Source organism: Phaseolus vulgaris, chromosome 11 (genome assembly GCF_051622355.1).
Source record: "Phaseolus vulgaris cultivar YP4 chromosome 11, ASM5162235v1, whole genome shotgun sequence".
Lineage (NCBI taxonomy): Eukaryota > Viridiplantae > Streptophyta > Magnoliopsida > Fabales > Fabaceae > Phaseolus > Phaseolus vulgaris.
In genome coordinates, this window is record NC_143508.1 from 5414265 (window position 1) to 5433439 (window position 19175).

At 30.4% G+C, this 19175-nt stretch overlaps 2 protein-coding genes across 3 annotated transcripts; one reads left to right on the top strand and one right to left on the bottom strand.

Annotated features, from left to right (window-relative positions):
* Window positions 1-3352: 3352 nt before the first annotated feature.
* Window positions 3353-7785, bottom strand: LOC137831652 (serine/threonine-protein kinase BSK5). 2 transcript variants are annotated; one of them, XM_068639426.2, is made up of 10 exons: window positions 7239-7785; window positions 6910-7133; window positions 6669-6804; window positions 6282-6415; window positions 6101-6206; window positions 5893-5978; window positions 5451-5639; window positions 5147-5311; window positions 4443-4556; window positions 3353-3781 (listed from the first exon to the last, which is right to left on the bottom strand). In XM_068639426.2, the coding sequence occupies exons 1-10, from the start codon at window positions 7318-7320 to the stop codon at window positions 3539-3541; spliced, it is 1479 nt and encodes a 492-aa protein (XP_068495527.2). In that variant the 5' UTR covers window positions 7321-7785; the 3' UTR covers window positions 3353-3538. The 2 variants fall into 2 exon arrangements, with proteins under 2 accessions (XP_068495527.2, XP_068495519.2); XM_068639418.2 differs by having other exon boundaries at window positions 5147-5314; window positions 7239-7752.
* A 6035-nt stretch (window positions 7786-13820) lies between these two features.
* Window positions 13821-14597, top strand: LOC137831667 (18.5 kDa class I heat shock protein). Its single transcript, XM_068639438.2, has one exon. It carries the CDS (start codon window positions 13918-13920, stop codon window positions 14353-14355), a length of 438 nt encoding a protein of 145 aa, XP_068495539.1. The 5' UTR covers window positions 13821-13917; the 3' UTR covers window positions 14356-14597.
* Window positions 14598-19175: the final 4578 nt, after the last annotated feature.

Consider the following 19175-nt stretch of genomic DNA (forward strand, 5'->3'; position numbering starts at 1 on the left):
TGAGAAAGGTAAAACAAATCCAAAATCTCGAATTCTTGATACTGGAGTCACAGATCATGTAACCTGTGATATGTCTTTTTTCTTGACTTACTATGAAATTGAGTCTGAAATTTTGACCATAGTCTTATATGAAGATTTCATAATATACAATGTTTTATTTATTATCGAATTTGCACTGAATATATTATATGTTCTACATCCAAGATGATTGGACGAGCTAGGCTTGGTGTAGGACTTTATAATTTTGATTTTTCATCCGAGAAGAACATTTCTCTCTTCACTCAAACTGATGAATCCTTTCAGCATGTTAAAAACTGTACTCCACTAGGAAGCATTAACCACTAGATCAAACAAGTTTTTTGGTCATATTATCATTTTTATTATACTTATTATTAATAATAATTATATTAATAATAATAATAATATAAATTATATTCATATTATCAATAATATAAATTATATTCATATTATCAATAATATAAATTATATTCATATTATTAATATTGTTAATATTATCAATATCGTTAATATTATTAATAATAATAAGTATAATAAAAATCATAATAATACTAAAGAATTTGTTTGTGGTAGTTGTTAAATTTTCTTTGGTCACAGAAGGGACCTAGTTTCATCCCATTCACTGCAAATTTTATTGTATGGTGTCAAAAGTTACATAGTAATTACATACGAATGTAGATGACATTATTCTAACCGGTAATGACATGCATGAGATAAATATTGTGTGCAAAACCAGCAACCACACCCATGCAGAAAAAGGTAGAGAATATGTTTGAAGAACCTGACATTCATGAACCTTCAAGTTATAGAAGACTCATTGGACGTCTTTTGTATCTTGTAAATACTATACCAGATATATGCTTTGCAGTTTAACATTTGAGTCAATTTGTTCAGAAGCCTACAATCCATCATCATCGTGTCGTTCAAGATGTGCTACGATACATAAAAGTTGCACTTGCACAAGGTTTCTTCTATTCAAAGAATTATGTTTTGCATTTAAAAGCTTTTAGTGACTCTGACTGGGCATCATGTTCCATGACTCGACTCTCAACAATTGGCTTCTACAATTTTCTAGGAGACTCATTGATTTTATGGAAAAGCAAGAAGCAAAGCACGGTTTCTATCATCCTCAGAGACAGAATATCGTGCCTTGGCTTCAACCTCATGTGAGCTACAATGGTTGATCTTTCTTCTAAGAGATCTCCATGTCACCACCTTCAAAACTGCATGTCTTTAGTGTGACTCAGAAGCAGCCAGACATATTTCTCTTAATAGTAACTTTTATGAACATACAAAACACATTGACATTAATTGTCATGTTGTTCGAGAAAGGCTACAACAGAATTTATTCCATCTCCTGCCCATTTGATCTGCAGAACAACCTGCAGATTTTTTAGCAAAAGCCCTCGAGCAAAACAGTTTCCATAAACTTACAGCAAGCTTGAAGTTCTTTGCATACATGCTCCAGCTTGAGGGAGGGTTTTAAGTTTTATGTTATTGGACTTGTATCTTTCTTGTGGGCTCTGTTCCAAAACCTAAGTTTTTTTTTCCTTTAGAATGTATAAAACATTATCTATGTAAGAGTTACATAGTTAGAAAAAGAATGAGAATACAGTTTTTTTTTCCTTCCAGAATAGTATTTCTTCTTCCTTGCCCACACTATCTTGTTCTTTTCTTTCTTCTTGAAATCATGAAATTCAAGACTTGTTTCTCACATAAATGATACTGTGTCCAACATAGTAGAAAAACTTTGAAACCTTAACTTGATTTTTACATGCTTCTTTTAGCTACATTGTATATGGTTGAGAGTAGGATTAATTGAATACTTATCAACGTCTTCAATTTTCAAATCATAACTTCTTGTTGAGAGGAGTGGACAAGGTTTCATATATATATATATATATATATATATATATATATATATATATATATATATTAATATGATATTGTACTACTTTTCTATGAAGCTATTACATGATTTACAAATATGGCTTTTATGCTTTGAAAACATGTTAGACATGGACATACAATGGATATAGCTTTTATGCTTTGAAAGCATGTTATACATGGACATACAATGGATACAAGCACAATATAATTTTTTAGTATGTTAAAGATGATATGATCCACTTTCTTGAACACGTTTATCACACAATAAACTAGTAAGAAAAGGGATATGTTGAAGCTGATCAACTTTCTTGAACACGTTTATCACACAATAAACTAGTAAGAAAAGAGAAGACGACGTTGCACAAATTCGCGATTTTCCTATTCTCTTACTAAAATACAGTACAACAACGACGCAAACTTCTAACTTTGGATACAAGAGATTGATGACGTTGAACGATAGGAAATGTAGAATTTCGTTAGACAACATTTTCAACATGAAGATGATGAGAGCGGAGTGGTAATGGTCACAAGAGGTAAAGAGGTAATCAAAAAAGAGGATGAGGGATTAGACAAATAGAAACTTTCTTTTTTGAATTTAAAATTATTATTTAATTTATATTTTTAAATTTAAATACAATTTATTATATAATATTATGTATTTTTTTATAATTTAAATATTTTATTTTATTTTACTTAATTTTTAAATTACAAACATAAAATTATTTTTTATAATTTAAATCTATTTTTAAATAGTAAATTAAAGTTTTATTAAAGATTAATATTTTAAGATAATATTAAACTTTTACTTGAGAAAATAAAATAAAATATTAAAGATAATATTCTTTTATAATAATCATATTAAAATGAAAAAAAAATAACCTTAAATAAATATAATATATTATACTATAATATATATATATATATATATATGACGTGTCTATTATTCATAGCTGCTTTCTTCATGCTATGATTCTCTATTGCTTATAATAGCTGCTTTCTTCATGCTATGATTCTCTATTGCTTATAAATTTGTTCTGAACGGTACTAAACTACTAATTTACCAGCAAACATTTAAATGTTGAACTATGTTTGTTAGAATGTTACTAATTCATAATCGAAACATTTTAAGTATTTTAAGTTCTGATGCATAAATTTTCTACAAAATCAAATTACAGTGTGAATAGAGTGATCTTGCGTGAAAGTGTGAAACTAGAATGAGCCATCACCTTGTTTGAAACTTCTGAGAATTATGGAATCTAGTCCTGGTTATACAGTTATTCATCATGAAACATCTATCAAATAAAAATATGAGTGCTTGTTACTGACAAATTACACATAGTGGTTGAAGAAGCGAAAAATACTGAAATACTGATATTTACTTGAAAAATACTGATATTTACTTGTTCGTTAACTTGTTAAGAATTTAGGTGGGAAATAGGACATCTTTTATGAGAATCTGAGCAATGAGATTCACATCATTGGGCCAAAAATACAAGAGAATGCAAGGGAGGCCATAGAGTCATCGTAAGAGTCTAAAAAGCATATATAAATTACATACAACTAACAGTGATATATAAAAATTTCGGTTGATAGATGAGGGGAAGTAGAAGAGAGAAAAGACTATACAGTTTCAGTTTCTATACTTCCTGGTTTCCAGTGTTGTTCCATCTTTAAGACTTTCCTGTGCATCATTGTCCATGCCAAGGCTGAAGAGAGCAGCTGCTTGAAGATAGTATGCAGTGGGCCAGGTAGAAGATATAGATTGAGCTTGCATGGCATCTCCAAGTGCTTCTTGTGCCATGTCATTCATCAGATAGCATAAGCAGCGTCTGGCATACACTGTAGGTGATACCATGGTTCCACCGTCAATGAACTACACACAAAACAAAAACAAGAATCGTGAAACTGTCTAGCAAAAGAAAGTTGGCATGAATATCCATTAACTGTTGATGAATCTTCATTTACAATGCTTTGCGAGTAATGGTGTGGAACATATGATCTATGAGTAATGGTGTGGAACATATGATCTATGGTATTCGTAAGGTTTAACCAGCTTGGGTAATGTCTACTTTGTGGAACATATGATCTATGGTATTCGTAAGGTTTAACCAGCTTGGGTAATGTCTACTTTAGACATTCCTCCCTCTTTTTTCAACGTAATGGTGTGGAACATATGATCCATGGTATTCGTAAGGTTTAACCAGCTTGGGTAATGTCTACTTTAGACATTCCTCCCTCTTTTTTCAACTTCGAAGATATATAGTATTAATTTAAACTGCCCCAAGCATTAATTTTCCAAGGTTTTTGGTGAATCCAAATTACCCTCCTTTATTCTACCAAAATTACTATAGCCAAAACATTCAATCTAGAAAAAGAAATGTTGGTGGACATCCCAGTAAATACTTCATTAACAAAGTAATCATTAATTTTGCAGTGATAAAGGATAGATACTCTGAAGTTATAAAGAGTTGAAGTTTGGATGTTTTGAATTTTTTTTTCTGGATAACAAATTCACAAATCTCTAACTGACTTACTTGTGTATAGCAGTCAATGGCTGTAGAGAAGTCTCTAGCATGGAAAGCAGAATCGCCTTGCTTCTTCGAATTTAGAGTGTCTTGTATTTGATTTGTCCACATTTGGAAGGAAAGCTGTGACAACACGAAAGGAGGCAAAATACAAATCCATAAATATCATTCTACAAGGAGTGTCTAACTGTGCTATGAACTACAAAAGAATTAGCAAAATACACTTTGTTTGTCATATCATACTACACAGAATTTGTTTCTCTAAAATGGTGGCATAGAAAAAGCAGACCAAAACCAGAAGATGCATTAGAATGAAGAAATGCAAAGGTAAACTGTCATGGATATGAAAGATTCACAAATGTCTTTAGTTACCCATGACCAGTGTCTTTCTAGCAAAATGTCACGCCATATATATAAGACCAAAGACATATAGTGTGTGACCATTTTCAACACAGTGAAAAAGCCTTTGCCACTTCATTAAACATTGATCTAAAAGCAACAGAACCAATTGGAAGAAACTTAGACAGTTAACTTACGCTCTAAAAACCGGAACATAGGGTTTACTCAATGTGTGCGTGTGTGTGCGCATGGTAAAACAAAGTTTTCAAACAACTAGATCTGACATCAAACAGGTTTCAAAACTGTGTGGACAAAAATAAAATACCCTCTGAATAAAAGTCTAAGTAGAGGAAGAAATAGAACCTAAGAATTACCTCATTTGCAACATCTTCATCATCCTTATAGCCCACTTTATCCAAAATCTCATGTACTGCAGTGAGATCTCTTCTGGAACAAGCGTCACCAAAAGGTGTTAATGAAACTGTTTCCTTTGATGACAGACTTTGATCTGGTATGCCCATTAAAACATATGACAGTACCTGCTAAATACCACAAGTTTCAAACCAAATACGTTTCTCTGATTCCAACAGGCTTCATTGGCATATACAATCAGCCAAGTAAACTTTGATCCTTGATTGAATTGTAATAGAATAACTTGAGACAAAAAGAAGGGCATACCGAAGTTTCTTTCTGAAGAGGGGTCAGAGCAGTCACAAGCGACTTAACATTTGGTCTCTCACGAGGTTCATATTGTAAACAACGCGACGCTAACCTCACTAACTCAGTTCCATCATCATTTGAAAAATGACCTTCCAAACACGAGTCCATCAGCAACAGAAAATTTTTGCCTCGGATAAGGTCAAGTGCCTGCATTATAGTACCTCTTTATTTATGAAACACTGTATGCATTATAGTACCTCTTTATTTATGAAACACTATATACCTCCTTATTTATGAAACACTATATACAATATAATCATTTTAAACCAAACCATCACATGTTACTACAAATCTAGTCAAATCCAACCATAAAGAGCTGAAATTCTAAAGGTCAAAGATTTACTAAACACAATGCCACCTTAAATTAAAATGAACATGAAATGGGAAAGATGGAATGTACATGACTTGGTGGGATATGCTTTCCACTCAGAAGATCAAGTAATAGGGTGCCAAAACTGTAAACCACACTTTCCGCTGTGATTCTTCCTGCCAAATTTCAATCACACATTAGCTCAATTAGGGAATTTAAAAAATCAGAAGGCACGAAATTAACAAAAGGGCCCTTTAGCCCCCCACGTAATACAATATTAAAGAAAAGGCTATATTACCTGTCCTCAAGTACTCTGGAGGCGTGAAGGCTAAATTTGTACTATAGCTTCTGCCATCCCTACTGTTTTTCATGAGTCCAAAACAAGAGAGTCTAGGGTTGCCTTCCTGTCCACCAATGGTACCACATAAGTTGTCAAAATACAAGGAAAGAGGCACAAAAGAGGTTAAAAGCTGAAGTACCTGATCAAATAAAATTCTATAAGCATTAAGATCATGGTACAATGCCCTTCCTTTACTGCTGCAGTATTCCAAAGCTTGAGCTAAATATAAGGCCACCCTCAGCCTCATTGCCCATTTCATAGGCTGGGCTTCCCCTGCCAGAGCAGATCATTCGAGTCACAAAATCAAGGGATTAAAATGGGAACGATATTTCATAAACCGCGTCAACAATCAGGGGACAAATTTGAGAGAGCACATCACTCAAATTTGACTCCTGATGTAGCTTCTAAAGCAAAATATTGAAAATGCCAAAGGGGTTTAACTAAATGACATCAAATTAGATCTTCTCTTCTGTTGATTGCTGAATAAAAATAAAACACATAAAAATAAAATAAATGGAAAACTCACAATGAAAAAGGTGTTTAGAGAGAGTTTCATTGGGCATGAACTCTGCAACAAGCAATCTCTCTTCTCCCTCACAGCAACACCCAACCAAGTTAGCCAATCTCTCATTCCTCAGCTGTCCCACAGCACGTGCCTCCTCCTGAAAAGTCCAACCAAACAAGACACCAAAATCAGACATAAATTCCACTCACACCACACACAGCAAGAAAAAACAAAAAGCAGAAGCAGAAGCAGTAGCACGAACTAGGAATTGTCGAGAATCAGGCCAAGCAGACTTATTGAAGCGCTTCACAGCAACCAACCTATCATCCTCAAGCATCCCTTTGTAGACAACATTTGGAGCCTTCTCACCGTGTTCCGAGACAATGTTGTCTGGTGAGAATCCTGAGGTGGCAACTCTCAGCTGATCCAAACTGTACTCACTGAACCCTCCCCAAGGATCCTTCTCATTCCTCTTCCCATCATCATCTGCACCCACAAATCAAAAGCAGAAATGAAGTTAGCATTCAAATTAAAAATACCTTCTTGCCTTTGTTTTAGTGTGTTCCAAGTGAAGTAGGAAAGGAAAGTCACCATTATCAGACAAATCATGGAGGTTTGATTTGACGTGGGAAGGCCACCAGCAGAGAGAGAATTTAGAGCAACGAGCTCCCATCGGAGAGAGTGCAATCACACAAGAGAAAAAAAGAGTAAGGGTGTGTTGTGAGAGCAAAAGAGAGAGTCAGAGAGAGAGAGAATGAGACCCTTTTCCTCTCCAATAGTAACAACACTTGATGTGTCACTTTTATGGAAGAAGAAAGGGTTAGAGAGAAGCAAGATAAGATTAAAAAAGGGGAATTGAAGAGGAGTATGGCATGGGAAGGATAAATGAAAGGAGAAAGCGAAATACGGCGGTGTTTGGGAAGAGAGAAAGTGGGGTGGGAAAAAAGATGGCTTTTTTGGGATCCAAAGGTTTTCTTTTTTCTTCTTTGATGTGTGTTTGCTGCCGTGGTGATGCTGCTGCTGCTGCAGTGAATGAATGATATCAGTCACCTCTTCTCTTCATCATTCTTCTTTTCTTCTCACACCTTTGCACTTCCTTGCCTTTACCCTTTTCAATTATTATTTTCATTATTATTATTATTAGTGTCTAACACTTTTACTTTTTAAGAATTCTTTGTTTTCGATGGAGACACAACCATACATAAAACCTCTTATATATAGAGGATGAGTTTTTTAACTTCAAAAATAAGGTGTTTTTTTCATATTAAAGAATAATAAAAACTCATTTTATTGAGGACTTTCAATATTTATAAATAAATTATTTTCTTTCCAGCCTTGTTTATTTAACAGTTAAAAAGACATCACTGAAATTTCAACCTTATATAACTACAAACACAAATTGTTTGTGTTTTAATAATCAATTTTTTTCCGAAACTAACTGTTTCTAATCAATGAAGTTTTAAACTTGGATATTGCCCTAATAATTATGCAGTCCCTTTCGACATTCTCCTGTCTCATATACAGTATCACAAGGATTCACAACCTTCATTAATTTCATTATTCACCTACCTTATATTAGTTATTAATTTATATTATGCTTTTAGAGTTATGTTTAAAACTATTGCCATTTTATCCTCCTCAATTTTAATTATTTAATTAAACATGCCTAATTAACACATCTCTATTTTCAATAAAAGAGTGCAAATAAATTAATATTCGACTGCACAAATATCAATGAAGTCTGTAAAGCTATAATAGTAATTAATAATGGAATTACGGATTAAATGCTTTCTCAATGCGCATTTAAAAATCTTGCAACATGCTAAATTAAAAATTATCATAAACTGTAATAAATTCATATTTAAAATTTGATTACATATATTAATAATTTACTTATTTTAATTAATGACCTGAGCTTCTCCTCGATTTGTTAAGCCGCCTCACTCACGTGCAATCAAAATAACTTTTCATTGTTTTTCGGATAAATACGCATAAGCTTTCTGAGATGAGAATAATATAATAAAAATTATTTTTTTTATAACAGGGAGACTTTATTATTATTATTATTATTATTATAATTATTATAATTTATATTTTGAATCCTTCAAATAAAAAGTTAGGTCAATTAATACATTTAAGTATTGTGTTTTAAGTTTCAATTCTCTTTCGTCATAATTTTACTTTATGTTTGATTAGAAAGTGTTAGAATAGAAAGTTGAGGGTGAAGGAAGGAAAATGTGAAGTTGTTTGGATTATGGTAGGTTAGAGTGAATTGTGATAAAAGTTTATTAAAATACGTGATGTGGTGATTATAAGGTATTTTAAATTATTTTGAATAGTGTAAATTGTAAGATTACAAATTTATCTTTGTATATAAAAAAAATAACGATTAATTTTGGGTATATTTTAGTTAATTAAAATAATTTAAAGTTTCATTTTTAAATAAAAGAAACAAATTTAAAATTCAAAGAAATAATTACATATAATTTTAAATTTAAGTATAGTTTTATTATTTTCCATTTTATTAAACCTTCATGCGCAAATTGAAGAGTGTTGTGCGCTGCTTTTCCATGCAAAGCTCTTAATGATAGTTTGTAAGTAAAAAAGGTGAGAAAATAAGGGCACTCTCATCTTTGCATACATCCTACGTAACTTTCATCTAGTGATAGAAGCGACCTCAATAAGTTCACTTTCTTTTCTCTTCAATTATGAGAGCATCCTCAATACTCTCATATTTTCATTCACTCTCACCCTCAACTTCCCCCTCTCACAAAAACAAACAGGGATGATACTCTCTAATTCATCTGCGACTACAGGGTCACCTCCATAAGCAAACACACCATTAGCTTTTTTTTTTACTAGGTTGAGATAAAATATATATAAACTATAATTGGTATTTACATTTTAAAAATAAATTTTGAGTGTAGTACAAATCATACTAGTGATAGAAGCGACCTTGAATTTATTTTTTTTCATGACAATATTAATGTTTTAATTTTAAATTTTTAAAATAATATTGTGATAATCAATTTTATTTATTTTAAAGTTAGTTATCTTACAATTTTTTGTCTTTAGGTTTTGATTTTCAATTTAAATATTGAGATATTTGCAAAAAAGTTTTTTAACATTCAAATTAGTGTTTGATTTTGAATTGTTAAATGGGATAAATATTCATAAATATAAGAATGAATTTAAATTTTGTTCATGTAAATCTCTATTAATATGATTTTTATGATTTAATATATATAATTTTCCTTTAAGATGTTATTAAAGTGATTAAATATATATATATATATGATCGAATGAGTTTCGGATTATGGTATACATATAATTAAATCAAGAAAAAAAAATTATTCCACTACAAGAAAATCATGAAATAGAAACTAATTTTAGAAACAATAAATAATTAGTTGTTATAGTGACTAAATTAAAAACTATTTTCGAGACTCAAAATTGTGTTGTTTCTAAGTTAGTTTTTATTATTGTTAAATGATTTTTAAATTGGTATCTAAGTAGCAACCAAGATTTTAACTACCAATTATTTAGATTCTAAATTTAGTAGTAGAAACTTTGGTTGTTAATTAGATACCAATTTAGAAACCATTTAACAATAATATAAACTAATTTAGAAAGCAACAATTTTTTTAATCTCTAAAATAATTTCTATTTTAATCACTATAACAACTAATTATTTTTTGTCTCTAAAATAGTTTTTATTTCATGATTTTTTTAGTGATATATCTTTAAACTCTTTAATGATGTGGAGAATTTTGTAGATATTACAATAATAATATTAATTATTATTATTTACAACATTATTGGTATAAGACAATTTTATACTCTTATCAATTATTCGATCGTTATCCCGTTCAATGAAATTAATATTTGAAATATATTAAACTTATTAAATAATGTAGTATGTTTGTTTAATTAAAATATATATTATTAGGTACTCGAGAACATTTTGGTTTTCAAGACTTTGTTGATTTACTAGCAAAGTAGGAAAATGGAACAAATTTGATTTGACCTAAGTTATAAAAATATATTTTTTGTTTTGTTCTGTCTGTAACTATTACAAATAAGTAATTAAGGTACGCAAAATGGTCAAATTAAATTTAAATAAAATCAATTTAATTTTGAAAGCGGTTCAGTTATAAGTGAATTCATTTTAAAACATGTTTTCAATTTCAAACACTATATATAGGTTAGTTTATAAAGTTTTATTTAAGTTTTTATAAACTAAATAAAAAAGAAGTTGAATTGAATTTTCTTGAACTGCTTTATTTAAATTAGTAAAATAGGTATTTGCAAGAATAAAATGAATAGTTATTTATCTGGAAATAGAAATAATAATTAGTGAGCATTATTAATTGGTGAAGAAAAGGCATTGCGACATGACATCCTGATCCAGCTATAATATTTTCAATATTGTTGATAAGTGGAGGAACATTTGACACCAATGGTCCCATATTTTCTTTTAACACCTCCACTAATAATGCACCTCTTTGGGGAGACACACCCCTGCATGGTTAACCAATAAATCATCTTCCATCAAACCCTCTTTTCTTCATCTCTCACTCCCTCACTATCATTCTCACAATAAACAAAACTACCTTTCAACCATTTTTATAAAACTTCCCCACATTTCACCACAGACACTCAGGATACCCTCTCGGATTTGCCACACAAATCTCCAACATGCCTCTGAACAAAACTCTGCACCTTTCGGATGAGTCTAGGAAAAAGGAATCTCTGTTCTTTTTTCACAAATCCAAACCCACGTGTTCTCATCATAAAAACAACCAACAACATCAACTCATGTTATTCATATAAATATCATCATCATCAAGTAGATAGATAGAATTTTTTACAATGTTTATATGCTGGCATCTTAGATACATACATATATTAAACACTTTTATCATTTTATATAAAGCTGTGTAAAATCAAAATATCTAATAGGTTTACACCAGAATAGTTTGATTTGATCCATATAACATGTTTATGAGTAAAACCTAGGAAAACGTGGGTGGTTGTGTGAAAGCTGAGGCTGGGTGGATGCAGCAAGAATAGTGAGGTAGGTTTGGATTTTGAGCAATGAGAGTGTGGATAAAAAAGGACAGACGCATGTGTAACACTAATGATGTCTTGGTTTGACGCCACTCTGGTGTAATTTGAGTCTTTGTCATTGAAAGGGAAGGACATAGGACATGCCATGTTATTAATGCAGATTAATAGAAATGGTAAGAACAGCAGTGGCTTTTCATGGCAAAGGATAAATCAAGAAAGGCATGTGATGTAACAAACCTTGCATCATCTATGCTTCCACTTTGCTTAATCCCCTCTCCCTTTTCCTACACCACCAAGATAATTTAAATGGAAACTGCTCATTTCGGAAAATGGAAGTAGCAGGGATCATGGTGGTGAAATAAGGAATAAATGTTGCATATCAACTAAGATAGATCTATTTTTACACTCTTTTCAATTAATAAACAAACATGTGGATCCTATATGAAATAGAAATAGAGATAAGGATAACTTATTTTAACTCATTTCTTTATATCCGGATCTTAACGAATTTTATTGGGTGCATTATCTTCTTAGAAATAGCTAATTTTATACGTAAGATGTTAATGTGTCCACATAGTAAATAAATATTATAAAAAAATATTAATTTACAGAATTGTAATTTATATAAGATAAAAAGTGATGGTGTTAAACCATCATCATCCATTTCGATAATGTAAGCCAAAACCTTTTTTTCTCCTATTCATAAATCTTTTTAGAAAATAAAATACAATAGACAGAGTATACTATACACGTGTGTGATCTAACATCAATTTTTATTATCGAATATTAAAATGGGTTAATTTTTAATTTGAAGGAAGTTTAGTATTGAAGTTGACGTTGTAGAAAACATTTGATATCTGGACTAATAATTTCTTAAAATAAAATAATTATTGAGAAGATCTATATGCACTAAACCTATTATAACAAGTGTTTACAGATCTTATTAAACCACTATCATTAAATAATTAAAAAAAAGTAAAATATGTTTTCTAGAAAATGGTTTGAGTAAAACTTTATAACCACTTTTTGATGAGAATGTTTTGTAGATAACTTAATAAAAATCAGATTTTAAAAAACATGCTTTTCTGGAAATGCTATTTTTTAAATGATAAATTAGCTTTAAACGTTCGAAAAATAAATATTGTTCAGAAAACGCTTTAAAAGTACCTTTTTATTATTATTAAAAAAGGTATCTAAGAAAACTCTGTGAATTGGATCCAACCATCTTTTCTGCTTATTGTTTATACGATCCTAATGGGATGGATCTTCATTGACAATTCGAGTTTTTCTTGCTATTCTTAGGGTTTTATCCAATTTGTGTAGTTTTTTTCTCACCTAAGACAAGGCCACAACTCAAGCCAAACCAAAAAAAACACAGATACCCGAAATATTCACACTGCTATTAAGATCACATCGTGACCAAATTTTAAAACTTTAATTGCCATGTGTGCTCTCTGCTTAAATAAACTATTGAATTGTTTGTCGAAACGTAATTGTTAATGTCGTGGACGCAATGCACGACAGTATCAACAATGTCATTTAAAAAAAATTAAGAATGTCTTTATATGTAATATAATGACTAATTTATAAGTCTTTTAACACATGCAAAACACGTAAAACGTTAGTATACTTAAAGAAGAAAACAGTTAATTGAACCACAAAACGACATTCTCCAGACAAAAGAAAAGGAACATGTTGATACGCACCGATCTGAACCACAGTTTATAATAACAACAAGGACCGTAACAGCTGCTATTATGCTTTACTTTCCATCCTTCAGATATGACAAAACAAGTGCTGGTCGCAAATGTCTTCAACCCAATAATATGTCGGCAATTTTTTTTCCCCTTTCACATTTTCTTTATCCAGAAAATAAATAAATAAACTTTTTTATTCCTTTTAAATATGTAGAATTAGGCTCGTATTTATTTAAATTTAATATTTAGCAGTGATTTTTCACTGTAAAATGATATGAAAAATAGAATAATCAAAATAAAATTGAACGGAAAATTAGAAACACATTTGGTTGGCCCAATTGTTTTACGTAGCCCGGCCCAAGAACATTATAGTTATCTGTTTGATTAAAAAAAGGAGAAAGAATTTGTAGTGTTTGAGGTTGGAGAAGGTTGAGAAAGGTTAAAGGCGTTAATTAGAAGCAGGTTCTAGATTGTTGTGGTTTGAGCAGAGAGAGTGTCGAAAGATGTCAATCGTTCCAATGAACCAGGAGGAGGGCAACGCCTCCAATCTCTTCGCTATGTGGGATCCGTTCCTCGATTTTCCTCTCCCTCCTTCCATCTCCAATTTCTTCCCCGGTTTCGAATTCGGATCCGGGTCGTCGGTGAACACCCGTGTGGACTGGAGGGAGACGTCCAGAGCTCACGTGTGGAAGGTGGCGCTTCCCGGCTTCACCAACGAAGACGTGCTGGTGGAGCTCCAAGACGAGAGGGTGCTCCAAGTGAGCGTGGAGAGTGGGAACTTCATGACCAGGTTCAAGATCCCCGACAACGCTAACCTCGAACAACTCAAAGCCAACATGCGTCACGAGGTTCTTGTTGTCACTGTTCCCAAGGTTCACCAACCCCTTCCTCCACCTCCTAGTAGGAATCTCAGGGTCGTTCAAATTGACGGCACCGACTGAACCCTTCACAAGACAATAACCTCAGTGAGCAAACTCTGTCTCTTCAATTTGTTCACTCTAAAGTCCAAACAAAGACATAAAAACGCTGTCGTTCTTGTTGTCTTTAACCATGTCGTGTGAGTCTCTGTCCGATCCAGCTCTGTTTTGTAAGATGTGTGTGCGATACCCTGCTCTGTTAAGTTAAACCAATGTAAATATTATATATATATCATGTTTGGAAATGGATGTTCTACGTACCCAAATAGTTTGTTAGCTTTTTCCACTCAGGCTAGTGCGACTCATTTGCAAATGTTTTTTTGATAACTAAGTCATTTTTACCTGCTTTTCATGCAAACGCTACCATGAACTTCTTCAGCAACTCTAACTCTAATAAATCAATACCCTTTTTAATGTATTGGGAATCATGGTTCTTGGAAACATTGTTGGAGTTGTGGCGAAATTACTGTCGATTCATCTCAAAGTTGCTTTCTTGGCCGGTTGGTTTTGGTGTTTAGCTTGGTGAATCACTTCTGGTGTCATAAGTTGGTTTTTTTATTTATCAGAATTTCAGTTATCTTTATCTGATCAACTTTTTGGACGATGAATCACCATTTAACTAACATTATTTTCTCATTTTTCCCTTAATTTTTTTTATCAGTAATGATACATTAACAATCTACTTAATTTATCAACTTGAGATAGATAATATGAAGAAAAGTTTGTCATCCAAAAACTGAAATTTTAGATAAAGAAACAAAAACTGAAATTTTAGATAAAGAAATCACTGAAATTGAATTTCATCCAAAAAACTGAAATTTTAGATAAAGAAATGGAATTTCATAAAAAAAAATGAAACTGAAATTTTAGATAAAAAAATGAAATTGATGGAATTGTAAACTGTACAAGTGGTCAATATATATTTTTTTATAGTCTGATTTCGCCTGAATAGAAAATTGCACTTGTGTCTTGTTCACTCAACATCGTGTGCCCTATAATGTCTCCAAATTAAGGAGCATGATATTGATGTTGATATTGCATAAAAGACGCCATTAATAAACGGGTAGACTTTAGGATAAGCCTGCGTGAAAAGGTAATTGGAGGAGGAGATTGAAGGTTGTTGATGTGTATTCAACTTTGTGTATCAATTGGTCATGTTTTTCTTCTCTATTGAACTTGTACAAAAATAGATTAATACCGCAGTTGACTGTAATAAAAGGGAAAACATCAATCGACATATTTCCAACATTACAAATTTAGACCTCACTTTTAGTTTTTTCCATTTTCAGAAAGAGAAAAAAAATCAACATCTCTTCAATGGATTTCATTTCTCTAAGGCTATGTTTGATTCAAGAATTCTTGGCTTGAAGAGAAATTATGTGAATGGATATTCATGATTTGTATTCAAGAGGAATTATGTGAATGGATATTCATGATTTGTATTAAAAGGGATGTACAAGGAAAAGGAAGAGGAACAGTGGATCTGCATAAATAATGATTTCTCCCATCCTTCTCATATGCAAAGATATGAGGGGAAAACCACCTACGATGGTGGTGTTTTTCCTTTTTGCTTTGTCATTCATGCAATAATATATATAATAATATCTTTTATTTTTATTATTTTTCCATCATAATCATCATATTATGATATTTCATACTTTATTCCATATATGTTTTCTTTTTTTATAAATTTGTTGTACAATTTACTCTATATATAATATTTTTTTATTATAAAATGTCCTCTAAAATAGCTACATGGTTATGTATCTACATACAATCTAAATCAATGAATATAAAAAGTTTTCCAAATGTATAAATAAATATAACAATAAATTTGCTTATGCTTAGATAATATTGTTTTTATGATTCTTTTCATGTTTCGGTAATATTAAGTAACTCATATTTTTTCCAAAAGTAATTATTTAACGGTATCGAAATAAATTATTCAATTGTACCAAAATATAATTTAAAATATTTTAATTAATTAAAATCTACACAAAAAATACATCATATTTCATTATTTAAATATTTTTAAATACAATGATAAATTTGTAAACTTATATTTTACACTTTTTAAAAAAATTAAAAAAATCTCGCAACCATCACATCACTCACAAACTCCAATAAACTTTCTTAAAAAATCTAGTCTAAAATACCTCAATCCAAAGACACTAATTTTTTTCACACTTTCCTCTCAAATCCTCAAACATCCACTCTTATATCCTCACACATCCTCTTCCTAATCCAAACACAACCTAAGTGTAGGATAAAATATTCTTATTTGTTGATGAGGAAATTAATAATTAATATTTCAATGAATTTATGATTATTTATTATCGATAGGCACGGGTTCCTGTTTTCATGAACAATTGAAGTGATTTATTATATCATTTTTTTTTTCATTTATTGGTTACTTTTGAAAAGTCAGCTAATTCAATCATTTCAAACTTAGCAGTATTTTTAGAAACGTTTTCTTTAAAGATATTTTCAAACATCAAACGAAATGTGTTTTGCAAAACTTTCATTTTTTATTCAAATAAAAGTAGAAACAGAATAATCAAATAAGAGTTTAGCTTTCATATTTTTATTAAATAATCTTTTATTTTCGTCACTTTACTTCTATTATATTCATCTTGTTCAGATATTATTTCTTAACAAAATATAAAATAAAAACACACTTTTGATGGGTTAAAATACAAATAAATTTTAATTAGTTCAATTCGATGTTATCATTCTAAAAAATATTTTAAACGTGATTAACAAATATAATTATATATATATAATTAAAAAACTAACATCTTTAATGATAGTAAGATTACGTATTCTTATATATGAATTGGAAGGAGTATTAGTTTTGACTTTGATAATCATGCATTAATGATAAGGACAAATCTAATCCAAATTTAATGTTAATTGATATCCAAGATTCCATTTGGCTGGGTTGCACTAATTCTATTATTGTTGCTTCATGCTTACGACTCCTAGCTCCAATAATAACACAACACATGTTAATTAGGTTTGAAGAAGAAAGGGACCCTAACATTTCACATTTTTCTTTTCATAATAGGGTTTTTAGGCAAACTTCATTTTCATGTTTCCTTCTAGGAAATTGTATATGTAGATAGTCCTTTTCACTTTATATATAATAATTAAGAATACAGTGCATGTAAATTTTGAGTTGTGTGTAATTTCCATAAGCCATGTTTGCAAATTCATCATTTTTTTTTGTTAATATATGGATTTAAGGCTTTAAACTTTGATAAAACACCTCCAAAGGTATTCCAAACACACGCAGTGGAAATAAATAGATCTATTTATTTTTAACTCATACATTCTGCATGACAAAATTGTGAAAACAAAAAAGAACCCTTCAAAAGGTAAGCTTTTACCACAAATTTAGCCAAAAACAGACACTCACATCTGTTGTTTGCTTTATGCTATGACTAAAATGTAACAGCAAGTTTGTTTGTTTTTTTCTACTTCTTATCAACAGGACACTGAACTGGCCAAATATATTCTAAGGGGAACAAACTTTCTTTTGTATTACCAAATAATATAAATATTTCACTTACAAAAAATTATCTCATATTAAATTTTCCAATATGTTTGACTAAGTTTAGAGGTTTTCAGCGACACAATTTAAAGGCTGAACATAGATCAGTCACTCAAATACCATTTGGCTAATATAGCCAATGAGATATCAAGACATAACGAACACCCTTCAATATAACATGATTAACATAATTATGATACAAGATGTTATCTTAAAATCGAGATTAATTGGATAACTTATCTTGATTCAGACCTAAAATTGAAGGTCCATTGTTATAAATATGCAATTTGTCTAAGATAAAGGTACGCATTTATTACAACAATTAATACTTCAACCTTCAAATACATAATCATAACTTGAGTGTCAGAGTACCTTTTATAGGTATCCTACTTCTGACCGAGATCGAGAACCACAATCGAAAATTGGAACCACCAACAATCATTTGAGGAAACGATTCCTTCCCAACCTGTATAAAATTCTAGAACGTTATAATAAAATAATAAAATTATTATTTAAAAAAAAATCTAGAACATTGGTTAGTATGTGAACTAGTAGATCCAATATTAGGCTGCTAATAAATTAATAACATTGATTTAATGATTAAACGTTACTTCTAGCAACACTTTTCATCGTCAAGATAACATGAAACATAAAGCAATATGTTTTATTTTCAAGAATTAGTGTAATATTTCCCTCATATATGTAACTCCAAATAAACTGTCCTGTAGTAATATTATCAAAGTGTAACAAGTTGATGGCTATAGTGAATAACTCAGAAACTCTTTTCTTCTTTAATTCAATTACCTTGGTCAAGTTCTTCATTTTATAAAGAATCAAATTGAGTAAGAAGAGTTGATAGATTCTTTCTTAATTCATAATTAATTCTACAAGAATTTAATAATAGTTCATACTATTCACCTAGCGCTTATTAGATTTCTAAAATCAAAATATAGTAAATAACTTGTTTACTGCTAATGTCGTGTAAGAAAATATCAAATGTCTTCATTGTAATTTTATTTTGATAATTTAAAAGTAAGGTTTACTATTAATAATTCTTAAATAAAATCAATGATCGCATTCTCATATACATCGTTTATATATTTATTAATCTTTATCTAATAAAGATCATTATCATATATATTAATTTATGTAAGTAAATGATTTTTTTAATAATTTTATGATAAAAAAAATAGTTGTCATTACTATATATAATGTGTACTACAATAACAGTTCTCTGATTTTAATTTATAAGAACCTTGTCATATTAATTAAATAACAAATATAATAAAAT